This window comes from Branchiostoma floridae, chromosome 1, assembly GCF_000003815.2.
Source record: "Branchiostoma floridae strain S238N-H82 chromosome 1, Bfl_VNyyK, whole genome shotgun sequence".
NCBI classification, from domain to species: Eukaryota; Metazoa; Chordata; class Leptocardii; order Amphioxiformes; family Branchiostomatidae; genus Branchiostoma; species Branchiostoma floridae.
Window position 1 is genome coordinate 2294410 of NC_049979.1, and position 27504 is coordinate 2321913.

Genomic DNA, 27504 nt, shown 5'->3' on the forward strand with positions numbered 1-27504 from the left:
AGCAGCTCACGGCGGAGTCTACAATAGGGGTTATCGGCTATCGCTGCACTTGCATATCAAATGATAACACCTAGTGCTCAAAACCCCCAAGTCAGACTTTTGAGCGAGGCACTCAAACATCAACTTGCGCCAAACGCACAAAAGACATGTCCACCTTATGTAAATAATTTTTTATTCACGAGTCGTGGTCTAATACTTCTCGGCTTTGACAAACACCGACGCTTTTAGGTTTTGGTGTGAACCTGGACGGCTGGCTGCCGCCACACAAAACGGGCCATTACCACTTCTGTTGGAGTTGTCAGGACCCGTCAGTACTTACTTAAGGCGAGATCACTTTCTGCGTACATTTTCTGTCGCAGGATTTTCATGGTCGTTGCCTTTTGTGACGGTCGTCGTCTTTTCATGTACATTACTAGTATCACGCCCCGTCACTTACAGTGTATCAGCACGCGCTATCCAGTCCCTAGTGGCCTAAATTAGGGTATTGTTTTGCGATGATTATTTTACCATTCGTGTAATCTAACTACTAGTACTTGCTAAATGTACTTTCTGCGTTGTGTCAGTACCCCCTCCCTCCTGAACTTTGAAGTTTACAAGTTTTCGCTTGAATATGGCGACGACCATTTGAAAAGGCATTCGCACTGACCGATTACGAGTCGTCCATTTGTCGAATTTGACCGAGCGCTTACGTCACGCGGACATGTGTCATTACCTTGCCGAGTGAAACACCTATTTTTGGCCACGTGCCTCGGTCAAGGCAGGTGACAACAAAGCAGGTGTTTCAGTCTCATTTGAAGTGCGGACATGACGCTATGCAGCCTGCGCATTCCAAGACATTAAACTCCGATTAATTTTCGCAGACCCTCGCACAAACCCGCCCTAAAAGGCGATTCAATTCCTTGTAGAAATCCGACCTTGACTTAAATTTGCAACATTATCTTAAGACGTCGCAGGTGAGAGAGCACGGTGTTACACCTCTTCCATTGTACTTTCACTACTCGAGTGTCCTTCCCCTAACAATGGACTCCACACACAACGTCACGGCGTCCTCCCGTGAAGCACAGCTGCAAAGTTTGCCGCATGTTGTGCGGAGGCCCGTCGCTGCGCTGGCAACCGACAACGAAAAGACGTCATCCGATTCAAAACATTCGCATTGAGGTCCGGAGCGGAGAACAGCCACCCACAACGCCGGCGGCTTTTTGAATGGCCGGAGGGGTAATGGAATAGCCATTTCTCTTCAAGACATGTCGACCTGTTTAAGACAACGCCTTTGTTGAGCGCTCCTTCTCCTTAACTACGAGATAAGACGGAGTTATTTCTCGCCGATTCGCAGGCTGGTGACAAGACGGACTGCGCTTTCCTTGCACGTTTAAATCTGAATCTTAAGTCCTTCCTGATTTTCTTGGAGCACGAAGGTTGTGTTTGTGTTTGTGAGACCCAAATTTTCTATTATCAAGTGCAGCAACATTAACACGTGCACGATGCCACGGACTTCTGAAGTTCTTCTGAAGATTACGTAAGGTAGGTGCGCTTGTAGGTCTTACTCTTGAACCAAGATTATGTTTCTTTATCGTGTGACTCTTGCCATACATGACAAAACACAATCAATCCTCGGTACAGCCATTTCAGCGGGTTTGAAGGACGGGTTTTAAACGATCTATACTATGGGCCCAACATTGTAGCTATATATTGCTCGTTCCTGTCTAAGATATCCCTTATCTGTGTTGTAGGGCCGAAGTATCATGTTGTTACGGTCCTTAAGAGCTCCCGGTTGTCGCTGAGCAGGCGACCGTTTAAGCTAAAGTGACCGAAATGAGTAGTTCGAACGAACTTTATTGATTCCAAGACGTGTATTTTGTAGGTTCTGTGTCTTCTCGTACCTTTGAAATTCACTTTTACATCGCGGATGATATACCAGGTGTAAAATCATGGGTCACATACATCCGACATTGGTCACAATCCAGTGGAAAATGGTTTGAGTGTTTCGTAGGAACGGCTAAAAGGGTAAATACGATTTATCTTAACATAACATAGTATTAGAAAGGCACTTGAGATGGCTTTCCTCGCTCTAGCCAGGTGGGCACCTAACTTTGGTTGTGAAGATAAGAGGCGTTGTTAGAAGAGAGCTGGGCTCCGCCTCACAACACAGTACCCTGGACACAGTGGGTACAGCCTACTGTTCAGATGGCCTGGGTCTCCCTTTGCCTAATCTCCAAGCAGATCCAAGCATAAGATAGTATCAAAGCTAGCAGAGGAGTGAAGCCGGTCAGGAGTGTGTATGCGACCAGAGGTGCCGGCCCGTTTGACTCCCTTTGGCCGGCTATATCCTCATGGCCAGCTTTGATACTATCTTATGGCACCGTAGGGTCTGCTTGGAGCCTACCTTTGCCTACCCTTATCCGAATTGTAAGTAGTATGAGATAGACATGTGTCCGAAACCCAGGCTGGTTCAGAATATCAGACAGTCAACGTTACCGTTGCCGATGGTAACGTTGAATCGTGTGGATATAACCTACTTGTTTCAGGTATTGTTGAAGATAATGTTTGATTCGTCAGCCATCTGCCATCCCGTAATAAACTTTTCTTCTAACTTTTCTTCTAACCTTTCAACTCCAAATCTTGCTTAGCGTAGGGGATTCGTGGCTTTCCAGCAGCCCCGCAACAATTTGGAGCGACTTCAAACCCAAATCCATGTCCACACATTAATCTGGCTCCTGTAGGCAGGTCTGGGACGTGTGGGGTTAGTCTGCGCCATTCCGACCACAATGACTTAATGTTATGGATGGTATCGTATAGCTATAGAGACCCCGAACTTAATGCGCGGGAGCGAAAAAAAAAATATAATATCTAGTCCGAAAAAAATGCTGCTAAACCACAGGACTTAACATCCGGTCCACTCTTTCCAAGGTTTGTCTTATGTTCACCTATAGTAAGACTGTAACTTACAGTGTAAGAAACAATCGTGCCCAATTCAATAGATTAAATGTTTTTATCGCCATTCTTCTTAAAAGAGGAGGCAAGGGCGCTGTGGCCCCATGCCATGACCCTGTGCCCCCTTATAGACCGTAGAGCATGTCATCTGGCAAACATAAAATTCTGATAGATGCTATAGGGTCACATGTGGCCAGATTTTTAGAACAAGTGGAAATCATTGAGCGCACGGATGCCATCCATCAAATTAGCCATTGTTGCCTTAGTAAACTGTTTTAGTTTGTCACAAGGGAAGTTTCGATACACGGCCGCATTAACAGCTAAGCCATGTTGTGAAATATTCAACACGATTTCACCCCATAGAATGGAAGATCCTTTTTTTACACATTATGTCAACGAAACAGCGATCGTTAAAGACCGTTCAATTACATACGGCCATTTCACCTTTCGCGTCTAGTTAATGATCAAGATAACAAACAAGGAGGGGTACCTGGACACGAAGGTATTTACGACCACTTAATTTTGTAAAGTGTTTGCCCTAACACCAAGCAGAAGAGTGGCTCCGGGTTGTTTTAAATTGCGCTTACCACTTTAGGAGTGGTACCAGGCTTTTAAGCACCCTATCGCGAGCCTCCTCGGATGTGCTCGGCACTTGGAGTGCAACCTGCCCGCCCAAGTCAATTGGCGCATACCTTGTTTTTTTTACGGGGTTGGATTCAGTTGTTACCTTGCTCATGGATACAACTAAGTCGAAAAGATTGGGTGCGAAGAAAAGGCTATTTATGCCAGAATTTTTGGAAAAGGGGATTATTTCCGTATTCTTTACTTTGTCTCACGTTAGTATACAACTCATACCTTTTATAAGATGCCTGTGGAGATGTGTCGTACGGGAGCTTGTGTTTGTTTGTGTGCAATAGATAAGGTTGTGCCGTTATCAACTTGGCAGGAATTAATCAATCACATCAAGTGGTTTATTAATAAAAACAAAGATATTGCAGCCAGGGACTGAACTGTGAATTTGAGATGAAAGATTGTATATTACTGCTATTATCATGCCGGAAAGTTTCGTAATGTCAGCGATTGGCGGAAGGGGAACGTTCCTTTGTTTTGAGTGCTGCGGCCAGGCCTTTCTCCGCTCAAAAGGCCCTCGAGCGGTTATCGGGTACTCGCAGTTTGAAATCCCATAACTATAGCTGTGTGCGTTAGATATGGGTGACATTTTTTTATTACTTAATTAACAAGTCTGCTTACGATAGAAAGGAAAAACATCTTCAGATCCATGGTATCTTTTACGGATTTGCGGGCATAAAATTCGTATTATACAAGCCGCTTAATCGCACGGCATATTTGCCAGTGAATTTCGTGCAATTATCCGGCTGGTGCAATAATGCGAAGTTATCTAACTAGATCTCACCAGTTTGGGATTCCGTGCAGTTAACAGAAGTGTCCGTTAATCCGTTGTGCAATTAACTGGCTTCTATTGTACCATTATCACCAGTGTCACTGACGAAGGAAAGTGGATTCTATCCGAAACGTCTGACAGTTTCAAAACCATATCCAGTTGCTTGAGTAACTATTTTTGGCGTATCTTATTACCTGGATGTCTAACCTACATCGACGTATTGTACCATTGTTTTCAGTTCAAGGCTGAAATGCAGGAATGAGAGCTTCTGTGCCGCCGCCATGGCACTGAACGAGGGCCGGTTCCTGGTGATCCAGCGCGCTGAGCGCCGAAACCGCATGGAGGCGTCCGTGTACAACAAGATGGAGAAGGTGCGCTACAGGCATGCGCAGAAGCAGCTGGACGAGGCCAGGGTGAGTGTAGTCTCGTAATCTTCGAGAAACTATTAATTGTTTATTGTTTATTGACTCCTTTAGTTGTTGACATCTTATAACTGCAACATCTAATCTCCGAGCAGATCTTTCGTGACATAAGACAGTATCATAAGCTGGGGAAGGAGTTTAGTCGGCAGAGGCTTCGCGTGCCCGGGCTAAACTCCTTCCCCAGCTTATGATACTATCTTATGCCACGCAAGATCTGCTTGGAGATTAGCAACATTTACATACTCTTCCAGGAGTAATAATTACACATAACACAATAGTTGCCTAACTGTCTTTGCTAGAAAAAAATCGTCTGTGCCAGTTGACAAAACGTTTTGAAAAATAAAAGTGGGGGAAGTCATCATCTGTCTGGATGCCAGACTCAAAAATACAGTTTAAATCTGTCGTTGTAAAAATGCGCCATAAGTGTGCATATTCTAGCTCATGTTCCTGAAATATCATGAGTTCAACAGATATTTCGTGACTGTCACACTTTTCGAAATTTCAACGAACTTGCACCTAACATTCATTCACGCACGCAGCCTTGCGGAATTAACACGAAATGCAGCCTCGCCTTCAACAACATATCATTGACTAAACACTTTCTCTGGTGTCAACTTTCCTCAAGGACCAGCCTTTAGTAAAATCTCCACAGCACTCTATAGTTCTTCAGTTAACACGTGTTTTGACTTAAAAGCTCGCCTAGTTTTCCCAGCCGCCCTTAACAACGTCACGTTTCTGTTTTGGCCACAAACGCTGCTCACTTTGTGTAACAAAATCCGGCAATTTGCGGTCGGAGTGGGAAGCTGAATAGGCTGTTATTGTTGGCGCCACACTAAGTGAGCCGCTCTCTCCCCGTGTGGTGCCTTGTTTGTGGTTCTTGCATTTCCGACAAGACGTGAGAAGTACCAGTAGCGTTCTCGTTGTCCGCACTTTCACCTGTCGTCGGGACTTTCGCTTTTACTTCACAATCACAGGATTTCTGTCTTCAAGAATATCTCAAGACCAACAGGTGGACCTTTTGTTATATCTAATTATGCATTCGAGGCTCACGTTTGGTGTAATGAACGTATCTAAAGAATTCCTTTGTTTTACTGGTATTTTCGCGAGGCTTGTGAAGTGCAATGTTTTATGCTCACGTCTGTGCTCTGTAAGCTACGTGCACCCAGTCGCTATATCACTGTGTAGTCATCATCATCATCATGGCACGGTATTGTCGCTCCCTCTGAGGAACTCCTCCCTTGAACTACTCCAGACTCTTCTGCATCTTGCAGTCTGTGGCCAGGTGGGACCTAGGTGTTTCTGCAGGTTGTCCCTCCACCTGGTGCATGGCCTCCCTCTGCGTCTCCTCCATTCTCTGGGAGTCTACTCCGTGACCCGTAGCGTCCACCTGTTGTCCTGTAGTCTTGCTACGTGTCCTTGCTACGTATCACTGTGTACTGTCTGGGTGTAAATAATGTCGCACAGGAGTCAAGTACAAGGACAAGATGCTCTGAACAAGGAAAGGAAACGTTTAAACTAGCTATAGCAATCCTGTGTACGTTTCAGTGTCTCGGGTTGGCATCTCGTCAAATTAACGGGTCTCGGGAACAGACATTTTAAATCGAAGGTCCTGTCGAATTGTATTGTATAACGTAAATTCGAATTGCAGGCATCGGGCCCAGAAGTTACATGTCCAGTGCGGAAGGTACAAAAACACACATACGCGCATACATACATACATACGTACATACATACATCATACATACATACATACATACATACATACATACATACATACATACATACGTACATACATACACTAGGCATGCACAAATGTCAAGACAATCTATCCAGACATTCTTAATTCTACACACACACACAAGCACACATATTCCTTTGCACACAAACACGCTCACACACACGCACACACACAAACACACACACACGTACACACACACACACACACACACACACACACATACATATACACAAACACACACGCACACACACACATACATACACACACACACACACATAGATACTTACAGAAACACACCTGCACGCACGCTCGCACACATATATATGTTATTTAGATCAAAAACGACTTGGCTCATGGTGTGTACGTGCTGCGTGGTAAGAATTGTATCTTAAGAACTTTGTTTTAAGAAAACTGATTTTTACAGGGTCTTCAGGAGTTGCGTATCCAGCGGCAGTTCCAGCGCGTGCGCAGAACCGTGGTGGAAAACAACCTGCGTCAGGCGATGCTGAGGCGGCTGGAGCGGCAGGCGTCAGACAGGGCACTGGGGGGGACCGTCAACGACAACCTCGGGAAGTCAGTCTCTCCTGTTGTTTACCTGTTACAGGGCACTGGGGGGGACCGTCAACGACAACCTCGGGAAGTCAGTCTGCTACTGTTGTTTACCTGTTACAGGGCACCGGGGGGGACCGTCAACGACAACCTCGGGAAGTCAGTCTGCTACTGTTGTTTACCTGTTACAGGGCACTGGGGGGGACCGTCAACGACCGGTTCTTTAAGTAAAAGTTACGTTTACTTTTTGACCCTGTTTACATGTTTGTTTATATGTTGTTGTTTTATTGTAAATCCGTTCCTAAAGTAAAAGGTACGTATATTTTTTTTTAAAACTACTCTCCAAGCAGAGGTTTGGCCCCGGCTGTTTTTTTTTAGGAAATAACTAAACCTTTGGTCGGCCCTAGCATACCATACCACCGATCCGCAGAGCCTGGTAGAGGCTAATCTCATTACAATATCATCCCCTAGACACAAACTACTGCCACTGCGGCTTTAAAAGGCTTAAGGCTATGTGACCACATTTATCTTTACCCTTTTGTGGGTTTCCTCCACAGGTATGGCGGTTTGAAGATGGACTCGCTGAAGCACGAGGTGGACCAGATGTTGAAGGACATGGACCCGGGCGTGCGGCGGGCCAAGCGCGCCCGCAAGCTGCTGGAGAAGGGGCGGCGCGACGGGCGCATCCGCCCGTACGACATGCACTCCGTCTGCCTGCCGCCCATCGTCGCCGACACGCACGACGAGATCGACATCGTGACGGCGGCGCAGGAGGGCGGACCGGCGGCGGGGGAGAAGGGCCCCACCGCCGAGCCCAACCGGACCAGGCTGCCGCCCCTGCGCACGCTCAAGGCCAGCGTCGGGATTGACGACAGCGATGACGATTTGTGATGACGATGGCGACTGGTACAGCACTGTTATGCTTTAAGTTTAGACTTTCGCGCAACATCAGACTGCCATAACTCATCATGCAACCCAAACTTTTGACCGCCTCTTCCGCCTTCGTCAAGTTTGTTGACCCTCTCACGTTGGCACGTGACGTCAGGAATATAATGAGTTCAACGGTTGACTAGAGGTCAGTATCGCCCGCCGTCCCGGTTACATGGTTACATAAAGCATGCGCGTTCTGAATCGGCAGGAAGAAGAGGCCGACATTGTATCCCACGGGCCGACCAGACCGGACCAATCAGAGCAGACGACACTGTGGACGACTTGTAAAGCTAAGGGCACAACCAGCCGTACGTGCAAATACGTGCTGTCTACGTGCCAAAACGTGGGCAATCTTTTGGGATCCGTAAGTACTGCCTCCGTACGAACTCGTAGGGAATCCGACGGATTTTAGAGCACACAGACACGCCGTAGAACTTTACGTGCAGGCAAACTTCGTGTGCCATCGGGCTGCGGATTCGCCCCCCGTACGTGCCAGTACGGGCGACGTGCCTGTCCTGTACAGCCTAAACGTTTTCAGAAATACGTGGCGGACGTGGCCTCCCAAACAAACGTACGGACAAATTGCACGTACGGCGGATTGTGCCCTTAGCTTAAGTAGCAGACGGTCCACCGGAACGCCGGCAGGGTGTGTGAAAGGAATTCGATAACCAGTGATTTACCAACCTGGGAAAATTATCCACAGACGAGAGAAGACTCACTTATACCTGCGTGGTATGATTTCAAAAATGAGCTACATAGATCTTACACAGCCTTTACTCGGAAATATGAATATTTATCAAAACGCTTGTATATATGTTGTACAGTGAAAGGAGTGGTGAATGAAAAACTTTTCATTTGTTCGTGTCGTCGGCATGATCGCGATGTTAGAGAAATACAGTACAAGAGAAAAGAGAAAATCAGTACAATAAATTCCGAATTTTTTCTCTTGCGAATTCGAACGTACTGATATCACAAACCCCTACCTTTGTCTCAGAATGCGGAACATTTCCACTACCGCGTTTGATTTGGAAATGCGGACCGAACATTTGTAGCAAAAACGTTGAAATTTACTTAAATTTTGTCTTTTATATTCCTACATAACACGTTTACGGTTATTTTGCTGTGTGCTTATGTGCATGTCTCTACGTTAAGATTGAGTTGATGTTTGAATCAATACCACGGATATAATTATAGATTTACACAACAAAAGTTGAATGGATGTAACGCCAGTTCATGCACCTTTATCCGGGGATAACCTATATCCGTTATTTCTAGTATCAGTGTTTGTAGCTTGCTTTAAACTGCAATGTTTTGAAAATATTACTGTTTGATATGAACAACGGATATATTTGGACACACTATGACTTTGTGCAGTTTGACATACAATATACCGCGCATATCATGATCAATACAAACCGTTCCAGGCTGCAAAGGGCAGTTGTATTCAGTATCCTCGCCCAACTGTAAACATCGTGACAAGGTCACGGGCATGGAAGAAGCGCCACCTTTCGAAATTGGCTGAGATTGCAGCCTAAGATTTCGTGTATTGTGACGGTGCTGTATGTAGGTAATAAAGAGTTGTAACATTTTCGGTTGTTGTCGTCCAATTTTTCCTGTGGCGTTGTACATGTTTGGAGATTTGTTGGTACCAGACAAAAAGTCCGATCTGGTGACATTTTGGCCACACTGTCCCCCCACGTTTTAAGCCAACGAAAATATGTTTTCTTCAATTTCATGCCATGAATGGATTTTTGTATAGCGTGGAATTTTTATTCTAACAAGCAAATTTGAAAAAAAATGGGTCATATCTAAACGCCCACCGCGGAGCCTGTTGCAAGGCTAACCCTGCCCACCGAACGTAATTACCGCCAATGGACAGGAGTAAGCTTCCGTGATCGGTCCGTATCTAACGCCCGCCACGGAGCCTGCTGCAAGGCTAACCCTGCCCACCGAACGTAATTACCGCTAATGGACAGGAGTAAGCTTCCGTGATCGGTCCGTATCTAACGCCCGCCACGGAGCCTGCTGCAAGGCTAACCCTGCCCACCGAACGTAATTACCGCTAATGGACAGGAGTAAGCTTCCGTGATCGGTCCGTATCTAACGCCCACCGCGGAGCCTGCTGCAAGGCTAACCCTGCCCACCGAACGTAATTACCGCCAATGGACAGGAGTAAGCTTCCGTGATCGGTCCGTATCTAACGCCCGCCACGGAGCCTGCTGCAAGGCTAACCCTGCCCACCGAACGTAATTACCGCTAATGGACAGGAGTAAGCTTCCGTGATCGGTCCGTATCTAACGCCCACCGCGGAGCCTGCTGCAAGGCTAACCCTGCCCACCGAACGTAATTACCGCTAATGGACAGGAGTAAGCTTCCGTGATCGGTCCGTATCTAACGCCCGCCACGGAGCCTGCTGCAAGGCTAACCCTGCCCACCGAACGTAATTACCGCTAATGGACAGAAGTAAGCTGTCTTTATCGGTCCGCTGCTCTCTAAATGGGACCACCGGAACCGCTCCCGTTCCCAGGGGATCACTGCTCCCGTGCCCAGGGGACCGCCATCTTACCTGACCTTGAACTGTCAGAAAGAAGGTCGGCACTCGGTGACCTTTAATTTCTGTACACGTAATTTGTTTTATTACGGCTATAATGTTATTTATCTTCACATTTATGCGCTGATACTTGACCATTTTGGTTCCTAATCGGTGGAAAGGATAACCGATCGTAAAGGGAGCAATGTTTGTGTTTGTTTTCTGTGGTTGCCATGACGACATCGCCGTCTAATCGACCTCAAGGCCGATCCTGAGCCCGTTATTTATTAATAACAGGCACAGATACGTAGAAAGCCGGACAAACATTTCGTGATAGGTCTGGAGAACCAACCTAATGCTACCTAGGGTCACATTTCCAAACCGGGGCCAAAACCGGGCTGTTTGCGGAAACGAATGATAGAAATGTAAACGTAAAAACGTAACGATATTACAATACACAAATAATGCCCACGACTTTTCTCTGTGTAGTTTGGTGTTTTTTATATCATACTTTTCCGTTCCCGAAAGCTGTCCGGTTTTGAAATGTGACGTAGGCCTACGTATTCCTCGACTCTTTGGTTTGTTAGAACGAAATCGCCGTAGACGTTCCTTGGTTACCAGCCCGAGTGACCTTGTCCTTGTGATAGTCTTAATAAAAGGGTCATTTTGAACTTGAACATTTTCGTTGTTATTCTTTATTCTTTTTATGCTCCTACTGTTTCAACAGGGACAGATGAAGGTCGCTGAGACGGCCCCTTTATTAGAAGAACATTATCACACGGCATTGAACATTGTACAATGTATGGTAACAACTATTGCAAAAAGTACTAAATAAAGGTATAGATGAGAATAAGACTTAACATAGAAATAAGGGCTAATATAATTCTTTGATATAATGTTACAATCGAGTAGGGCTAATCATGATCATGAGTTTTGGTATGCTTTCTAATAACACTGCAGTCCTTTATATATTTGCCTATTTTTGCATTGCGGAAGTTGTGGCATCCAAACATATGTGTATGACTAACGGATGGTCCCTCAATTGCATAGACCACTTCCCAATTTCTGATGTAACTGGTAGATAGCAGGGTATACCCCCCTCCCCCACCCACCATCACACGTCACGCCTCCAGGAGACACCATAACAAACATGACAGGCCGGGGTCTACCTGAGGTCACGCCTGGCACGCAACCGCCTCATTCCTCACGCTCACTCAAAAACTCGAGACACTCTCTCTCCCTGGCACCTCCACGGTCAGCCCTCTCGCTCACCTCAAGGTGTATGTGCTGTTGTTTCTTTCTTTAAGGTGTTTTCCCGTTTACAAGGAGCGCCTTCTTCAGGTAATCCAGGTGAGAGTCTGCACGGATTACCTGGGCGGGTGCGTTAATGGCGCTAATTGGTCCGCGGGGTGTTACGTTACACGGCCGTCCTGTCACGTCGTCAGGTGGGTCGGCTCTCCGCGCAGAACGACAAAGTGGAGGCGGCGTTTGTGCGAGCTCTCTCGGTTAGACTCAGATCTACGGTTACGGGGCCCCACTGTTCGCTACACCGAGCACCACCACAGCTGCACTGTCAAGCGGCCGTCTTTCTGTCCGAAGGATTAGGTCCAAGATCAGGTAAGATCTGCTGTTTCTTTCTACTTACACTTTGCTTTCCTTGAGCATGGACCTCTGAATAGGAACCAGCCGCTTTCTTCTCGACTCAAGTGCAAACCGCTCACGCAACCATGGTGGCGAATAAAAGTCAAAAGGATCGGGAGCTATTAAAGATAGCGTGCCTAGCTGTAGTGAGGTCCTCATGTCAACGCTCTTCCGGTGCCAAAACTCGCTTCTTATGATACCGACATATAGCTACAGGTTTGCAGACTTATAGAGAGAACACTATATCCGAAAACCAACAGGCTACGATGTTTGGGGTTGGTGGTTTAGCGTCGTGGAAACTTCTTTGTAGTCTCCCAAGTTGTTTTCGTCAACGTCGTGAGGAACTTGTCCATGTCAGCGATGCATATTAGCGTTCACATTCTTGAAATCGTGAAACATTATTTTAAAAAGAGTTGCCTACAGAATATTATGTTGCCATTAACGTTATCTTTAGCCCGGGAATAATACTGTAAAAGCTGTAACATCAGTGGCGTGGTCAACTGTGCACCTTTTTTTCTTCTTTTTTTGGACATTCGTTTAGATGTGATAGACCGTGGAGAAGAAAGATACGTTGGCGTAAAGAAATTTAATCTCCACCTACGGTAGCGTAAGACAAGACAGTATCAAAACCTGGCAAAGGAGTGTAGCCAGTACTGGTTGCCAATGCACACTCCTAAGTCGGCAACACTCCTTTGCTAGCTTTTGATAATATTTTATGCTAGGATCTGCTTGGATATTAACCAAAGTTAAGACGTCAGGCTCATGACAACATCCTGAGCACATTTAAGAGCAGGCAAAGGCACTCATTCAGACTAATCTCACATTCATCCACTCACAACGGTGACACAACCCCAGCTAAGTTAACTACCCAACCCGTAAAGTAGGCTGTGATAAGTAAACAGCTTCTCCCATTGTTGTTATTGTTGTTGTTGTTATTTTTGCCAGTCCCGTGTTCCCTTTCCCATGGGTGTACTCTGTAAGATGGATCGTGCTTTAACAATGCCGGAGGTTGTCAGTTAATCATAGGTGTTACATTTTTCTCTGTTTGTTTGTTGTCGTTGTTGTTGTTGTTGTTGTTGTAAAGATGGTGTTTACACCTGCGTGGACCACATACATGTAGTCTGGGCCCTTTTTTTCATTTTGTTTTATTTACTATATATATATATATATTTGCTGATGACTTCTTTATGAAGATGATGACCTACGGCCGAAAATAAAACTACGGTACAGCATGTATGTAGTCACGGTATACAAATTATTATAACTAAAACACCGTGGAGTATAGGTAAAGAGTAGGGGTCCTTCCCGGTGTGAATGGTTGAAAACCTACAGTCCTATGACCGCACCTAGGGCAATTGCTGTCGCTCCAGACACTTTCGATTTAGGCCTGCCTATTGTATTAAAGCTCCTCGCAATTCACCCCTTTGACTGCGAAGAGAGAGAAGTCGGCCCAACCAATGTTTAACCAACAAGCAGTAAAGAAATCGCTAGGCAGGGTCCACAATGAAGGCTAGGAACTGTCTATGCTATCAAGGTTGACTTTACATGATGCCACGTAAGAGGGTTTCATCGGCAACTGATAGTAGTATTCTCATGTGCCTGGCGCCTGAAGCGACCTAATTCTTATCTAACAGATCATCACAGGTCGTTACATCCTGTCCGATCATTTGTTCTGATGATCTCTCACTCAGTCCGCCCGCCCACGAGCTGTCTATCACCTGTGTGGCCTGGGGCGACTCTGTTAGCCTCCTGCGCAGACGGCAAGCGGGGATAGCTTTTACTTTTTTTGGGGGAGCAACTTGATATGATGTTAGAAACGGTCAGGCGTTTCAGGTAGCATCCACTATCTTTCGTCAGTGACAACATTGTCTTCACATTGTCTTACTAAAGTGTCTTCCCTTTCTCTTACCAAGGAGTTTGAAAACCTGCTTGGTCTTACTTTCGTTTCCTATTGCACTATCTGAAATTTGTTTACACCAGGTCCTCCTTTGCGTATCAAACGTAGTAGATGGTATCTGAACAGTCTGTTTTCAAAATCATATCAATTTGCTCGGTGATAAGTACTTTTTTTCTATATATAAATCATGCGCCCGACTCGTAGAGCATGATGAAGAACTAATGCTCATACCAGTAAACTGTACGCGTATTAAGTGTACAGTTTATAACGTAGAAAGTGTAAATCGTGTTCAATATACAGTTTATAACGTAGAAGGTGTAAACAGTGTTCGATATACAGCATGGCGTGTTGTGGCAACAAGCTGGCCACATGGAGGGCGGAGTAACAATCATGTAGCACTCATACGCAGCAGTGCACACTGGAAATGCCACCTGCTATATCAGCCGGTATCAGCAGCATCTTAAGGTGGGTCCTTTTAAACACGTGTTGAAGGAAACGGAGATATCGCAAGACGAATACATGTACTTGGAACATAGGAATTGTTTCACGATTCGGACTTTATGTTGTAACGAGATATGTGGCCGAAGATACGTGCTCTCTGTCGGCTAAACTCCTTCCCAAGCTTATGATACTATCTTATGCCACATCAAGATCTGCTTGGAGATTAGGATTTTTTGTCTTCCACTCTCTCCGAAAAAGACGTAGAACCCAATAACTCAAAATCTAGAGTTAGCATCTAGACTAGAGTAGTCACTTGCGATATTGTTTTTTACACTGTTTGAATCTCTCGTATTGAAGATTTTCCACTGTCTTACAACACCAAAATTAGCTTACCTCGAATTTTCAGTCGCACTTCCGTCGACTTTCTTCAGGAGCGACGATTCATTTACTCTAATTACGTGACTTGGAGAATCTCTCGTGTTACCTGTAATCAACCCACGGGCAAGAATTTACAATAAACGTATTATGTTAAGACTTTCTGTACGTTTTTTTATAACATTTTCTGCGAGATTTTACAGTGTAAAGTAAGCCACTGTGACGAGGTCCGGAAGGCGAGGCTAACGTGTGCACCAAGTCCCACAGATGGACGTTTGAAGATTTATTATAATTACTGTCAGATTGAGCGGAAAATTATCCTGTCAGGCAACGGCCGGAGGTCTCGTGTCTGAGAAAAGTCGTCGACAAGCCGTTACCTTATTTGTTTATGATAGGTGCTTGAACTACAAACTACAGACAGCCTATGGAAACGACTGCAAAATCGTGCCAACAGCCGTGTCGGTTTATGTACAGAACTCTCAACCATCCATAATTCCTTTGTGCGTCGTCAAAAACCATTCATGTCCTTCAAAGGTTCATTTCAAATATGGCGTCGTTACCATGGTTACCGGGACACACAATGACGTCACGACCGCCATCTTGCGGTGACTTCGGCGGCGCCTCCTTGAATTAAGCAAGCTTACTTTGAGGAACAATCGTACAAAAGGCACCGCTTCTTTTTGACGTGCCGTAATCATCGCCATGACGACAGTGTAAGAACGGTAAGCTGAAATGTTCACAACGTTATGAGTACATTTCTCACAACATCTACACGATTAAGCTAACCTGCGTACTTAACCTCCGCACTGTGGTCTGAGTGCTTGTTTTGGTGACTGGGAACTAATGGAACGAAAATCACATTTCTGACACGTCACCCCTGATCGGCGTGTTGTGAAAACAGCGGTTTAGACGGGCCGCCATTCTTCCGCGCCAATGTCATTACCACAGAAGGCCGACTCCGGTATTCCGACATTGGCCCTGTGCTCTGCGTGCCTGTGTGGGCCGTGCGGCTGGCCTTTTCGTCCATTGTTCTCAGTGTCACGACAGAGGAAACGCGTTCAGACGACGCGTGACAGAAGAAACGTTGCATAACTGATCTCTCTGACACTTTCTTTAACCCTTGTGGTGCTAGCAAATTTTCATTAAACATTTTCCCAATTCTGGGCGTTTTAGTCCCTTTGTAAAGTAGGAGTACTGTTGTCACTATGCTACATTTTTGAAAAGTGGAGACCTTAAGCTTTGTAATGATGTATAACTTTATAAGGTTATTAGGAAGGAAGGTAACAAAAAAGTAGCAGAGTTAAAATAGTACTAACATATGCTTCCCAACATATAACCGCAGCAGTACGAAATGCCTCCTTTTGACGATTTACACAGCTAACGGCGTGTCAATGTTGTCAAGACGTTATATGATCTTTGAAATATGTTTTAATCTAGAACTAACGTATGCTGACGCATTTTCTACCATAACGTCAGGTCAAAGACATCCGCCACAATGAAAAATGTGTCTTAAGAGATCTCCTTTGCAACGTCCAGTACAATAGAGTTTGTACGGATACATCTTAAAACCCTTGTCCTGCTGGGCCCATAAATACATGTATACGGGTGGCACATACATGTATATGATGCCAGTATCTCTCTCTCTCTCTCTCTCTCTCTCTCTCTCTCTCTCTCTCTCTCTCTCTCTCTCTCTCTCTCTCTCTCTCTCTCTCTCTCTCTCTTAAAACTAACATCTAAACATCTATTCTAACACTTTGCATTGATTATCCTACATGTAAATGCGATTCTTATGGTGAAACAACTGAACACTACCTTCTATCCTTACACTGTACTGTCTACTTTATATCAGTCAAAGAAAGAAACGCTAGTAAACTCCTAGCAGACATACGGCAACTCAATGACAGTACATTATGTTCTTGATTGATAAATGGTTCAACGTCGCTTTCACATTTACAAAGCTGTGACATCTTCCATATAGTCCATAGTATACTCTCACAGCGCCTTACGCCCTAACCTCTGCTTGAAGAGACAGCGTAGTTGGTGCCGGTTGCCGCTAGCAATAGCGCCACCGCCTGACTCCATGCCGAACTGCAGTGAACTCTGGCATTTCACGCCTTGCAGCTTCCCCGAATTGTGACGCGTTTGTTGTGGTTTGTTGGTACAGATTTCACGGTGTATGACGGCACAACTTCACCCCGACCTGACCCGCGTCGCTGTCGCTACCGTTTATACCGAGGCCTCCCCGCCATACGGGCGGCCTCAACACCTGCCCTGTCCCGCCTACAAAAATATCCGGGTCGGTGGGAACCTGGTCGTGTTTGGGATTCCGTAAACACGCCGGAAAATTGTTGGTGTAACTGTATCCGCGTGGCTGCCATTCCAGCATGTCAGTGCTGCCGTGCGAAGGTGCTACTGTGTCCGGTTTGGCGTGACGGTTTACAGTAGCAACGAACGACGCGTAGATATTTGAATGAAGACCTTTATTGTACAATTTTGCCCAACCGGGCTAAGTACAGGTCACAACAAGTCAGGATATATACATACATAAAAGTGTCACAAATCTAGTCTAACACAAAAGTTCGGCTTCTTCTCGCTTCTTGGTAATAGTGAAAATGTAGGACTGTATGGGTTTCGCTATTGTCGGTTTGTCAAAACGCATGAGAAATATAAACTTGTCAGTGCTACTCATGTGTCTAAAATGAGGGAATCTACTTTCTATATAACTAAATGGAGTATTTCTATCATTGACATACATATCGCAATCAACAGTGAAGTGCACTTCATCTTCTACCATGTTTGAGGTACAAAATTTGCAGACTCTTTGTTTTATCGAAAGTCTATTTGCAAGTTCTTGCCCGTGGACTAATTGCTACTTCTACTACTACTACATGTAACATACAGAATAAGTTATTAACATACAAAAAATGAAAGACTTTGGTGTATATATAACAATAATGTTAATATGTAGAAACAAGAGACTATTCTTGTGATAATATATACAGCTAAAAGCTACAATCTAAGGGTTTGACTTCTTTTCTGGAAGCAGTGGAAGACGAAGTGTCCCACTGTTTCTATAATCACATTATCAAAAAGTTACATGATCTTTGAAATATGTTCTAATCTAGAATTAAAGTGATACATGATAACGAAGGTCATAAGCAATACTCATGCCATGCTATAAATTATACATTATTCTCTTGTTTTAGGTACATTATCCTTATGGAACTGTGGTTATGTACCAGTATTGATGCCATACTACGTACTTTGTACAATTGTTGTGTAATATAGTTATTATTATGTTGTAAAGTAAACACATCATCATTGTCAATATCATAGGCATAGCGGTGTTTTCGTCAGACAATTTTAGATGTACATGTGTACTTGGCGTTGGATATGTCAAGTTTCGTGCTTATAAGCGATGTGTAACCAGCTGCCCTAAATGCGTTTCACGCCGGAGTGTGATCAATGCGCAGTTCTCAGTGTGTCGCACCCACAGAACACCTGTTTGTGTGCCAATCATGAAGTCTTTTCCAAGTTCATTTCCTCCCCTTGAACGTGCGAACATTTTAACAATGTACCGCCAAGCCTCACAACTCAATAAATCACAACAAAGGCCCGCCACGTCTGCGCCGCTCTACTTCAGCGCGTGACGCTCATATTTGCACAATGAGTTCAGCATAATGGGTGGGAAATGGCGATTATGGCTGCAATACTTCATCCGAGATCGGACAATAAAATCGAATTGTTTTCGCCACAAAGACATAGTCAATTTACTAATTATGTATACTCTTTTACACGCTGGAAGTAGAAATATGGCCATAAGTTATTATTAGGTTTGGTATACTAGTATTCGTAGGAAAACGCGTTAATATGAGCGTAATGAGAGTGCTGCATGTGGATGTATATATGATGTAACGTCCTTGATCATATGTAACTCGTTCGGGTCAGATTCCGGGTATTTTGCCTCAAGCCACCGGTACCCTCCTCCCACCATGCAGAAACCATGACTTGCTGACAAAATGGTAAAATCGGCTAAATTGATTGGTAAGCAGTTTGTTCTCTTGTGGCAAGCTGACTCGTCTAGCTCTGGAAAGTCGTTCACACTATTTGACCAATGTTTCTGTCTTCGCGTTCTCGTGAACCAAATGAAAGTAGTAGTGTGGAGATCCCTACAACAAGCTCTGTGCTGTATGGAAGTTAATAGACGGTTTGTCAGGAATCCGTCTGTAGAAAAGACAGCAAACGTCACCATGACAGGGCCGGGGACAAAGGAACGGGAGGGACCGCTCCGTCCTACAACATGACACAACTATGTCAAACACGCCGGTGTTCAGGCCGCTTGTTTTCATAGGTGTTGGTGGTGATTATCCCTCTCAAGCGCTCGCGCGAACAGTAAGTCGCGTCGTTTCTTTCTCCTCCGTCTTGCGGGGTATTTGCGGCTCGGGGCGAGTAGAAAAGAGTCTATTCAGGCTCTCACTCGCTCGTCCATTGTGCGCGGTTCTGAAGCCGGGGTCACTTGAGTTTGCACTGAGTCCATATTTAACAGAAAAGTCCCCGGCTCTGTGCTGCCCCATTGTTGTTCAGCAGCCCCTGACGACTACTTCTCTCTCTGTGTTTTCAGGCCCGGTCGCGGAGCGTGAAGCGGAGAGCTACAGTCAGTCTGAATGCCTCTGATCGATAACAACTGACGACCTCGCGACGTGGAGGGGCCAGCTCCACCTACGTCATCAGCGGGGAGGGTTGTCTCCCGTCTCCATGGCAACGGAGCGACGCCAGGAGTTCTAATTTGGAAGACGTAAACACCGTGATCGGAAGGAGCGCGGTTTGATCAGTGACGGCCGCGGGTCCGTTATGCTCGCTCCGGCGGCCCGACCGTCGCCCGTTCAGACCAGAGGAGGACTTGCGGTTCCTCGTTGTTATCGCCGGGTTGGAAACTGGATACAGGCTTTAGACTGTGTGTTGTTGGAGTGTTTGTCGAGCCCCTCATGGCAGCGGGGATCCGCTGAGAGCAAGGTGTGTTTGCCTGCCAACTTGAGACGCTGCGGTCCGGGGCTGGTTCCCTGGGATTAACACTGAACAGGGGGAGAATTAAGGTTCCGTCAGGGAGGCAGGCCGGCCGGAGAGGAGACGGTAGATTCTCAGATTAAAGATGATGATGGCAACGACGCTCGAACAGAACCCGGAATTACTGAACCAGTACGAGGAGAATTATGAGTCGTCGAAGGTGGTGCAGATTCTGCGGTTCCTGAAGGACCAGGAGCGGTACACGGCGGAGCGGCGGGCGCAGGCAGCCCGACCGCCCGCCTACGTGCGGCTGGACGAGCGGACCGAGCAGGAGAGGCGGCGAGACGGGTTCAGGCCCCGCACGGCCGACTCCGCCATGTTCGCCCCGAACTACAGACCTCCCCGAGGCCGCTCCTCCGAGAGGCCGGGCACGGAGAGCCCAGCGCTCAGCAAGGCCAGGACCAACGCACTCACCGTCAGCAAGATCCGCGGCGCCGCCAACCCGGGCCGGCCAAAGCTGTCCAGAACGCCCCGAGAACAGCTGGACTTCTCGCCGGTTCGGGAAAATTCCCGGGCGACCATCGCCGTGCGCCCTGCCACGCAGCAGGCTACCCGCGTGTACAGAAACGATCTCAGAGCCAGACTCTACAGCCACCCCCCTCCCACCAGACACGAACTCATGAAGGACAAACACCTTCTAGAAAAGAGGCAATCTTTACTCAATAGACCGAAAATGACACTAGACGGCGGTGGGGATTTATTAAAAAGCGACACCGGCAACGCCATAGTGCAGTACGACAATAACGTAGTCAGCGTGCGCCTGTCGCGAAGCACGGCCCGACTGGACCACGAGTCGCGGGGCGGTGTGGAGGAGACGCCGGAGAACGTCACGCGCGACGTCCGGTCCAACACCAAGTCGGACTCCGCCGGCACCGGGCTCAGGACGCTCTCGGCGTCCACCGAGTTCAGCGCCGAACCTGCCGCCGTGCCCAACAGAAAGTGCCCCATCTCTATAGACGACAGGCCCGAGCGGAGCCCGGTCCGCAGCCCGGACAGAACTCTCGTCGGCGCGAACTCGAGCCTAGCGCAGAGGAAGCCGCTCCAGTTCGCCGGCACGGACTCCTCCGGGTCGGGCGGGGGCAGGGTGGACGTGTACCACCTGCCCAGGCTCGGCCACGGCGTCACCATGGGCGGGGAGCGCGCGCAACCCCAGCCGCTGCCCTACCTGGTGGAGACCAACTCACTGTCCTAGCATCGTGCGTCACCATGACAACCGGACGGTTTCCACGACAACGGAACGACGCGGACAGCGCACAACAATGTTGCTTTTGGTAGGACATGTGAACATCATTACCTCAGTTTGACCAAGAACTCGGTCTAAAATGTATACCGTCGTTAACACTGACAACGTGCACGTTGCCTAGAAAACACTGGCCGCTTTGAACATGAAAAGACACTAGAAATTTGGAATAACGAAAATTTTCTAGAATTGAAATATATCACAAGACTACACATGCTACAAAGGTACCTATTGTATAAAAGAAAGCAGCTTTTTAGGTCAACATTAACTTCCTCATAGGTGATCACGTAGCAAGTTCGGAATCAATCGCTTCCATCTTGGTACCCTTCACCTTGGGAAAATGACAAATGGCTTTCCAACCTGAAAGCGACCAGTGTTTTTGGCGATAGCACGTCAAACGGCCGAGCCACAATTAGCTGGTTTCGGTCCACAGGGGATCAGAATTGCAGCCATGCCGGGATACAGCCCGGCTCAGGGCCCGTGTTCTGTGGGGACATTCCCGCGCAATATGGACACGCAGACACGTAGAGCTAGTCACGCCGGCGGTCTGCTCTCTACTTGAACTTTGCTCGTTCGGCAGGCGTTCTTTCTTGCCTCCTCACGGATATGTGCAGTAAAAGGTCCCCTCTCCACTAGACGGCGAGCGCTGAGCGACCTTACAGCGACCAAAATTGACGTTATTTAGAGGCACAGTTAGTTTGACATTGCTGTTGGCAACCAAAATTGAAATTTTGTGATCATTAATTTCATCATTGCAACATAACGCAAGATATAAAAGTTTGTTATATAAGGTTTTCAGAAAAAGACACAAAACATGAAAAAGAATTCACTCTTTATTTATAAACAATAAACTTTACTACTATAAAATCCGCTGACCGATATGTCGCTCATTGTTCGCTGCCTTCAGTGGGAGGGGAAGTATTTAAGGAGGCCAGGTTAAAACATTTCTGTCACGGCCAGACTAGCATCTTACCGAGAAAATGATGTAATTATTGAGAAATGATGTATTTATGAAGAGATGACATGCTCGCAATGTTGCTTCCTATGTTGTTGATAAGTTAAATAAGTAGACTACAGTCCCGTCTGTACATATAATGTTGATTTGTGTGAGGGAACTTGCCAGTATTCTCCCCCACGAGACGCTAGCCCAACCCAGCCATACGCGTTAGAGAGACAGATGGGTCCATGACAGGACTGCCGTGTCACTTTGTCGTCTGTGCGCGGTGACCAAAAATGACATTAAAAATTCATGTCCCCGTGCGACTGTGTTGTGTTGTGTTGACTGTTGTGACTCGGTGTGCTGGTATGGAGATCGCGTGACAGCGTGGGAGCACCAAACGGTTAGCCTGTTCTCACTCTACAATATATATATATATATATATATATATATCACAGGTAACATTTTTCATTTCATTTCATGGCAGGGTATTATCGCTCTGGTAACAGGTAACATACATTCGCATAATTCCACCAGGTGCCATTATACCGCCATCTAAAAAAAAACTTGTTATAGAGGCCTTCTCAAGATTGTCTTCAACACCTAAATATCTGAATTGTATTACATTTAGGATATTTAACATTCGGTGTTCAAGACAATGTTGGGAAGACCTCCATACTAACGGTTATTTATTCTTTTGAGGTGGTGGTATTATGACACCTGGTGGAATTATGATAGTCGATGTTACTAGCTATAGCGGAGGCAAAACTGTAACAAACATAGCACTAAATTGCTGTGTTGCTGTCGTCTTTTGGCGGACCTTAATACATTATGTGACAGCTTGCGACTCGACGTGTTTTATTTATGAGCGTTGGACATAAATAGCTACAATAGTGACGCAGTCGGGTTAATTAAAGTACGTCACTCTCGAGAAGGAATGAAAAGTGAACTGTCGTCGGTGATATATCGGTGTCGATAGATGACGTCCCTGGTTTCTAAATGGCAGATTACCCAAACAAGACCTGGCGGGAACTGCGTTAAACCCCTGTCACATTATCCACGATCTTTTGGCGTATCGACGGAAGATCGGCCATATTTAAGATCGACAGAGGGCGTATATTTCACCTGAAAAGCGTCCCTGTAATATATTTAAGCCATACTTTGTACCTTGTACAATCGTTGTACAATACAGTTATTATTATAAGCGAGGCTCGGGCGATTGCCGCAGAATCGTCGTCTGATCGATTTTCGCCAAATGTGACAGGGGTATAAAGCCGACTTTGAACGATTGTGATGTCGTGTCGCAGGCTACAACATAATGTAAGTCCGCCCAAATACGACAACCACACAACGATTTATATTTTTAGTGCTATTCTTGTTACTGTTTTGCCTCTGTAATGAGCGCGTACCAGTAAAATGTACTGTATAATAAAAACAGGCTAAATTCCACTGTACAATTAGACATCATCAGGAAAGAACTCTACGGTTTTCCAATGAGAACGTAAACTACTTAATATTAAACCATCCCAGAATTCTAACTACTTTTATAGATACAAATCTGGCATGCTATTTGTTTCAGACTACACCTCATCATCAAAGGCACAAACAAAGCAAAGATAGTTTCTTAAGAAGTATGGTGTGATCCAAGAATCCTCTCGAGACACAAACTGAACACTTAATAATTCATAAGCTCTTAATACATCAATGTTCTTCTCTGGCTAGGTGCATTTTGATTGACACATGTTCATTACGCTACAAGTGCTGAGTCCGCTTGCTGACAACAAGAACTTGCAAGATCCCTATCTTCTCTTAAGTCCCATGTTTGGGTTGACAAACATGCGGCGATTAACATCAACCGATGACACCATTTAAACACCAACAGATCCACGGAGAGTATGACTACTGATGAGTTTGTTGGCCGCAACATTTTCCCGTCACCGCCGACGGCTGGCCGTTTGTTTTGATCTATCCTCGTGTTTGTCATGGTTCCCCGTCATCCACGTCTTTTGTCTTTTTTTTTCTTTCACATGACGGGAGCTAGCAGGGCACCGCCCGACCCCCTGACCCTAACGGCTGGCACGGTAAATGTCAGAGTGTACGGGGAGAGTACAGACTCACACACAGGCGGGCATTCACCAGGGGAGGGTACAGGCACACACACAGGCGGGCATTCACCAGGGGAGGGTACAGACACACACACAGGCGGGCAGTCACCAGGGGAGGGTACAGACTCACACACAGGCGGGCATTCACCAGGGGAGGGTACAGACACACACACAGGCGTGCATTCACCAGGGGAGGGTACAGGCACACACACAGGCGGGCATTCACCAGGGGAGGGTACAGACACACACACAGGCGGGCATTCACCAGGGGAGGGTACAGGCACACACACAGGCGGGCATTCACCAGGGGAGGGTACAGACACACACACAGGCGGGCATTCACCAGGGGAAGGTACAGGCACACACACAGGCGGGCATTCACCAGGGGAGGGTACAGGCACACACACAGGCGGGCATTCACCAGGGGAGGGTACAGACTCATACACAGGCGGGCATTCACCAGGGGAGGGTACAGGCACACACACAGGGCGGGCATTCACCAGGGGAGGGTACAGGCACACACACACAGGCGTGCATTCATCAACAGGAAAACGTCACAGACTAAAGGTGCACTCTCATCGGATTTGGGGCACGCTTGCGGCATTGCGGGGTTCAAAATATACCCAACCGATTTCAGAGATAAAGAACGAATTTTCTTTTTTTGCGTATTTGTGTGTATTTTGTCGTCTTCATACTTTTACGTATTACGCAATATCTAAATTATAAAAATCTGAGAAAATAAGAAAACAGTGACGCAGTGAACGAACCCCACATTGCCGCAAGCGTGCCTCAAGTCCAGTGAGAGTGCCCAAGCAGAGGTTAGGCTATGTTAAGAAGAAATGTCATATATGGAAGCATATTTCCAGCCGAACAGGCAAATTAAAAATTTTGTTGTTTAGGTTCAACGTTTAAGACTCAAGTTTCATACTAGAGTCTCTGACCGACTCCTGGCTGAAAAAAATGTGTAAAATTGTCAAATAAGGTTAATACTCTGTCAGGACAGTCTGCAGCCCAGAGAAGGACAATTTGGCATACTCGTGGCTTCAATTTTTCATCCGGCAAAGGAATCTAATGGAGAATACGGATATACGTACAGCGATCCCAACCCATGAAATAACTTCTTTGATAAGGCAACAATTGCTCTGTAGCTAGAGCCTCGCCACTTTGCCAGTTATTGAACCGTTATTATCTTTGTTGACAATCTCAACTGCGGTATTCCAATATCGATCCAGGTCAACTTCAAGACATTATTCAAGTCGACACGACGTAAGTATGCGATAGGAGGCTCTTGAAGACGAGTGTCTGAGGAGTAGGGGGCTGTGTTACCATCTTAAGAATGTTTTTCTTCTTCACGACAATGTTTTTATGTACGCAGCGTCTTTCAAGTGTGCAGTTGAGAACCCGGCCAAGCGGACAGGTTCAAATATTTGCCGAGGATTACCGGGGGTTGTTGGGTGGTCGGGCGGGGGCGGAGCGACCCCGGCCCGAGAGGTGCGCCCGGCACGCTCCGTGACGAGTCCGTTGACGACAGGAATGTCAGATCCGCGGCGATGCGGCGTGTGGTCGTCCCGGGTCTCCTGTTTCACCTGAAACATACCTGTTTCCGGAATCGCCAGGTGTGACGTGACGTGAGACGGTTGATAGGTGGTGACAGGAGGAAAACACACCTGTCGCCATAGCCCATAACACGCATCTCAAGAATTATAACGGCTCTGCACTAGCTTACAGTAGGATTCCCTACAGTCCCAAGTTTCCATCGGTGCCCACAGGGAGTGTAGCCCCGGTCGGGCTTTCAAGACTGTCACAGAAATTTGTCTCGGTGGATTGTCGGATATAAGAAGGGGGGGGGGGGGGTCTTCTCTCAGTGCTTTTACGGTTAGGTCATGGCATCTATTTGTCACCAGGTCCCTGGTTGATTTTAATTCCGAGCGAAAAAGGAATCCTGTCGTTCCCCCAAAAATAGCCCGGTAGCCACAGGGTATCCCACGTGGTCATTGCAAGTAGGGGTCCAGCTCAAAAGTGCACACACAAAAAAAACAGTTCATAATAACAAAACAGCTGAGCTCCCAAAGGTTTTACGGATCGCCCAGAAAATTTTATAGAAAAAGAACTACTTTTTTTCACAATTCGTGTTTGTTTTGTTTTAAATCAAGATATTGCATCATTCCAATTATGAAGTCAAACGTGTCACAAATTAGATTTCGGTCACTTAGGCTGGCGTCACAATTCTGAACCGGTGCCCGGCCGGGCTCTTTGTGATAGCGAAAAAAAAATGTATACGTAGAAATATACACTGATAATGCCCAAGATAATGCCCTCTTTACGTCTTGTGTACTTTGGTGTCTTTTATATCATACTTTTCGTTTCCAAAAAGCTGCCCGGCCGGGCCCCGGTTTGGAAATGAGACGCAGGCTTTAGCGATCGCTGTTAGGCCTAGGTCACAATTGCCATCCCGGGGCCCGACCGGGTAGTTTTCGGGAGGGATAAGAATTATATAAAGGACATCAAAATACACGAAATGTCAACATAAGATTCTTCGGCATTACATGCCTATATTTCTAGGTATACATTTTAATTTTTCATTTCTTTAAACATCCCGGCCGGGCCCCGGTTTTGAAATGTGACCTAAGCCTTAGGTGGATAGAGGGCCTAACGATAGCTTCCTTCATGTATACCCCCTAGAAGTGATGTTCCGATGTTTATTTTCGTACCGAACGAGGTGTTGTCGCAAAACATTTACTACTTGGAAGCCGTATTGATGAACACGATTGAACATTTCCTTGGTGAACAACAATCACAAACACGGTTGGAGATTTCACGCACCGTTAGAAAGTTATCACTGGTTTCAGTAACTCCATCTTGACGATACCACACAGAGAATAATGCCGTACGAAGGCGACCCTCACCCCTATTGTCCCGGAAGTACGGCTCTGGTGCGGCAGAACTGGAGCGCGACTCACTCGCCGGTAATTAGGCCTCGCTGAGTTGATTACTAGTACATGGATCCGCGAGCGCATCAATTTTCGTCCGTTTAGAAAAAGTTTTCAACCATGCTGTAAATCGCACAAAAAAACCTATAGAATGAGTAAATACATGCGCCGTAGGTTGTGAAAAAATATATATCGATGGAAAATAGCGATGGAGTTGATTCGGAAGTTGGTTATGACTCACGTTGTTACCGTTACGTCCGTGAAAGGTGAGGTATTGTTTGTGTGTCCTCGGGTCTTACGAGAAGGACGATGGAGTAACATTTAACAAAAGGGGAGATCAGCAAGATAAGAACATGGCTGGGCCCGGCCCAA

At 46.3% G+C, this 27504-nt stretch overlaps 2 protein-coding genes across 5 annotated transcripts; both read left to right on the forward strand.

The window, feature by feature from the left end:
- Positions 1–1014: 1014 nt before the first annotated feature.
- Positions 1015–8328, forward strand: LOC118419478. 3 transcript variants are annotated; one of them, XM_035825874.1, is made up of 4 exons: positions 1015–1521; positions 4572–4746; positions 6918–7201; positions 7600–8328. In XM_035825874.1, the coding sequence occupies exons 2-4, from the start codon at positions 4615–4617 to the stop codon at positions 7931–7933; spliced, it is 750 nt and encodes a 249-aa protein (XP_035681767.1). In that variant the 5' UTR covers positions 1015–1521; positions 4572–4614; the 3' UTR covers positions 7934–8328. The 3 variants fall into 3 exon arrangements, with proteins under 3 accessions (XP_035681767.1, XP_035681775.1, XP_035681786.1); XM_035825882.1 differs by having other exon boundaries at positions 1028–1521; positions 6918–7066; XM_035825893.1 differs by lacking the exons at positions 1015–1521; positions 4572–4746 and adding an exon at positions 5395–5764.
- Positions 8329–11651: 3323 nt separating this feature from the next.
- Positions 11652–22420, forward strand: LOC118419469. 2 transcript variants are annotated; one of them, XM_035825853.1, is made up of 2 exons: positions 11652–12119; positions 19478–22420. In XM_035825853.1, exon 2 carries the CDS (start codon positions 20006–20008, stop codon positions 21110–21112), a length of 1107 nt encoding a protein of 368 aa, XP_035681746.1. In that variant the 5' UTR covers positions 11652–12119; positions 19478–20005; the 3' UTR covers positions 21113–22420. The 2 variants fall into 2 exon arrangements, with proteins under 2 accessions (XP_035681746.1, XP_035681755.1); XM_035825862.1 differs by lacking the exon at positions 11652–12119 and adding an exon at positions 19020–19248.
- The last annotated feature ends 5084 nt before the right edge of the window (positions 22421–27504 follow it).